The following is a 3,720-nucleotide window of genomic DNA, read 5'->3' on the forward strand; positions in this document are numbered from 1 at the left end:
CGTAAGATGTTTGATGGTTTTGTTCCATTGGACTTGAAGTGTCTTTTTCTCAGATGTACAATTTATTAAAAAGCAGTTTGTTTTTATTCCAGCCCAGTACTAGAACACTTGATTCAACTAATGGCCAAGCTTGATAAGCTGAATCAGGTTATTATGTTAGTACTGGGCTGGGATAAAAGCCTGCTCACTAGTGTGCAATCCCCCATGATCAAAGAAGCACCCTTGTCTCTGCTTCTTTGGTTATGACTACTTTCTACGGTTTGAATCAAGACAAACTAGTCTTGTTGATAAATGATGAATCTATACTTTTATATGGCATTTTATATGCCATTTAGCAGACGCTTTTATCCAAAGCGACTTACAGTCATGCGTGCATACATTTTTGTGTATGGGTGGTCCCGGGGATCGAACCCACTACCTTGGCGTTACAAGCGCCGTGCTCTACCAGCTGAGCTACAGAGGACCACATACTTTATATGGTATCGTAATTAGTATATTTATGAAAGGTCGTAAAAGTTATTGTAGTATTTCATTATGCAACAATGATAACTGAACATCATTCAAAGCAAATATTATTCCACTCTGTTTAACAGCTGGATACAATGTCCCTTTTTCACTCGAACCTTTATTTTGAAATAGAGAAAATACCACCGGAAGTAAATATTTAGCGGACCAACCGGTTCCAATAATAGAATGTGAAGGTTTCGGAGCTTAATGTCTATGGTTCTGACCTGGCTTCTCTAATCAAAAGGTAAAGATATGTGTGACGTTTAATTTTTTTAAAGCAAAAAATGGACCGTGTGTAAATGAATGTCAACGTTTCGTCCAAATTGCCGCCGTCTAGTTCGAGTATTTGTAGAGGCGGAATATTGTGTTGCCTTCGTTCCAACGACAGCAGGCTAGCTCGCGCTAGCTATTGTTATGGGTAAGGCTGTTCATTGAAATGACAGATGGACGTGAAGACGGTACTGCAATTCGCCGCCACCACAAGAGGCTTGTCACTACTAATACAGGTCAGTAATAATAATAATGTATTTATTTACAATAGTTGCTGGTTAACTACAGTATGACGTCCACAGATTGAAGGATTTGGATGTTAATCAATTTGAAAAGTGTAATTGGTGTGTGCTTGTCATCTCGTTTGCTGTGCCTCCCTTTCAGGCTCTCCTAAATGCTGCAATCCCAGATCACGAAGCTGATGCATTCACTCCTCCACCTGCAGAGGTGGAGCCTCGGCTTCTGGATCCTGCAGTGCAATGGTTTCTGGGTGGCCTTTCCCACTGGGATGCAGAGCATTTCCTCTTCATCGCTGAGAGGGGTTACCTGTATGAGCACAACTACGCCTTCTTCCCCCTGTTCCCTGTCATACTGCGGGGGCTTGCAGAGACTATACTACGACCCCTCAGTGGCTGTCTTACACTGCGTGGACGCCTGCTACTGGCTGTTGCCTTGGGTAACAGCGCTCTCTTCCTGCTGAGTGTGGTAGCACTGTATGGACTTGGCCGCGTGGTGCTGCAGGACCGGCGTCTTGCTCTAGTCTCCAGTTTGCTTTACTGTCTCACCCCTGCCAATGTCTTCATGATGGCTGGTTACTCAGAGAGCCTGTTTGCTGCACTGACCTTCGGTGGCCTCTTTCTCCTGGAGAGAGGATACACCCTCAGAGCCTGCCTGGCTCTGAGTATAGCTACTGCTGCGCGAGCCAATGGACTTGTGAACGTAGGATTCTTGCTGTATCTGCCCCTGCAACAGGCCCTGTCCAAGATCCGGGGACTGCATAAGGACAATAACAGGCACAACAAATGCTTCCACTACACCTGGATCGTCGCTCGTCTCCTGTTCACGGCTGCATTGGGCACAGCAGTTATTGCGCTCCCCTTCTTGGTCTTCCAGTACTATGGGTACAGGGCGTTCTGTACACCCTCCCTCTCCTTGGAGCAGGTTTCCCCTGCCCTCATCCAGCTGGCTGAGGATAAAGGCTACAGGGTCCCTGACGAAAACGCACCCCCACCCCTCTGGTGCCTGCGACCCCTCCCCCTGCTCTACTCTCATATCCAGGATGTGTATTGGGATATGGGCTTCCTGCGCTACTTCCAGCTTAAGCAGATACCCAACTTCCTGCTGGCGCTGCCCATGGCAACTCTGGTCATGGCGGCGGCCTACATGTACTATAGTGATAACCCAGCCAGGTGGCTGAGACTGGGGCTATGGGACGGAGGGGCAAACAAACGGCCAGACAAACCCACACCTGGATTTTACAGCCCCAGGGTGTTTTTGTATGTGGTGCATGCTACAATGCTCCTGGGATTTGGAACATTCTGCATGCATGTGCAGGTAAGGAACTAATCAGTGGAAAAGTTTATGTACGAGGATTTTAATAAAGGTCTAGTGGGGGAACAACGGTCACATAATGTTAAACAAATTGCCGTGTTTGAAGATTTTTATGAAATACAGGCAGCTCATTTAGTCCATTCATGTTTTTCTCTTTTGCTGATTTCTCCAGGTTTTGACCCGGTTTCTGTCTTCCTCCTCCCCTGTACCTTTCTGGATCAGTGCCCACCTGCTCTTACTCTATGAGCCCCTCCTTCAGCGAAGGTCACCACCCACATCCAATAAGGGGCAGCAGCGGGGGACACCCAGGACTGTCTTCTTGTACTTACCCCAAAACCCCATTGTTCATCTACTGTCCCGCTGGAAGACATGCTCTATCCCCACGCGATGGATTCTAGGGTACTTCATCTCCTATTGGCTTATGGGCCTGGCACTGCACTGTAACTTCTTACCATGGACTTGATCTGACACTTTCTACTAAAGACCTGATGTGTGCACAAAATACTATTTGAGGGCAATAATAATAGCTCTGAATCGTGTCATTTTCTGCCTGCTGCATAAATAGACATTGCCGTTTTAGATAGTAACTGGCTACTCACCTCTGTTAGTGTTAGGCAATAAGGTTCAAGTGTTTTATTTGTACTCCATCTCATTTTCAGAAAATAGCTTATTTTAATATTTCCCTAACAAACGTTGGATTGATTCGCAATCCAGCATTGATGCACTGATTATTCCATTCACTTGAAATGTTCCATTATATAAAATTGTCTCTGAAAATGTGCAGTTTTTGCTTTTTGGAGTGCATTCCAGTGCATCTGTTTTTGTTGACATTTTATTGTATTTTTTGTTTACTAAAGAGATACTGTGTAATAAAGCATTGCTGTGTTTTTTTTAAGAACCTGACAATTAAAATAGTATGCATCACAATAAATGTATCTTTTTTTTGGGGGGGGGGGTAGATTCTACTTGCAGCATTTCAGCACCACGGACAGCGAGCCTTCAATTTCTAGTTGAAACACCTAGAAAGTTATGATCAAAAGTAAACGAAGCTAGCTAGCGAACTTGCTGAATTTATACAGACAATGCATGGCTAGCTACTGTAGTTGACCTTCTGATAAAACCTGCATCATTACAAGCAAATGACATTGAAACTTGAAAAGGTGAGCTGTGTGAGTTGTGTGAGTTGTGTGTGTGATTTTTATTTAAGAATATACAGTGAGGGGAAAAAAGTATTTGATCCCCTGCTGATTTTGTATGTTTGCCCACTGACAAATAAATTATCAGTCTATAATTTGAATGGTAGGTTTATTTGAACAGTGAGAGACAGAAAAACAACAACAAAATCCAGAATAACGCATGTCAAAAATGTTATAAATTGATTTGCAATGTAAT

General features: G+C 44.0%; 1 protein-coding gene across 3 annotated transcripts; it reads left to right on the forward strand.

Annotated features, from left to right (window-relative positions):
* Nucleotides 1-652: 652 nt before the first annotated feature.
* On the forward strand, nucleotides 653-3,254 carry LOC311114577 (GPI mannosyltransferase 2-like). Of its 3 annotated transcripts, XM_084157210.1 has the most exons (4): nucleotides 704-751; nucleotides 931-1,013; nucleotides 1,162-2,331; nucleotides 2,501-3,248. In XM_084157210.1, exons 2-4 carry the CDS (start codon nucleotides 951-953, stop codon nucleotides 2,789-2,791), a joined length of 1,524 nt encoding a protein of 507 aa, XP_084013336.1. In that variant the 5' UTR covers nucleotides 704-751; nucleotides 931-950; the 3' UTR covers nucleotides 2,792-3,248. The 3 variants fall into 3 exon arrangements, with proteins under 3 accessions (XP_084013335.1, XP_084013337.1, XP_084013336.1); XM_084157209.1 differs by having other exon boundaries at nucleotides 653-1,013; XM_084157211.1 differs by having other exon boundaries at nucleotides 682-1,013; nucleotides 2,551-3,254.
* Nucleotides 3,255-3,720: the final 466 nt, after the last annotated feature.

This window comes from Coregonus lavaretus (genome assembly GCF_964263955.1).
Source record: "Coregonus lavaretus genome assembly, chromosome: 3".
NCBI classification, from domain to species: Eukaryota; Metazoa; Chordata; class Actinopteri; order Salmoniformes; family Salmonidae; genus Coregonus; species Coregonus lavaretus.

What these genes read in the sequence shown, in the direction of transcription:
- LOC311114577 (XM_084157209.1), top strand. Translation starts at nt 951, where the DNA reads ATGGACGTGAAGACGGTACTGCAATTCGCCGCCACCACAAGAGGCTTG. An exon ending in GCTTGTCACTACTAATACAG is followed by an intron (nt 1,014 to 1,161) that starts GTCAGTAATAAT and finishes CCTCCCTTTCAG; the next exon opens with GCTCTCCTAAATGCTGCAAT. An exon ending in CATTCTGCATGCATGTGCAG is followed by an intron (nt 2,332 to 2,500) that starts GTAAGGAACTAA and finishes TGATTTCTCCAG; the next exon opens with GTTTTGACCCGGTTTCTGTC.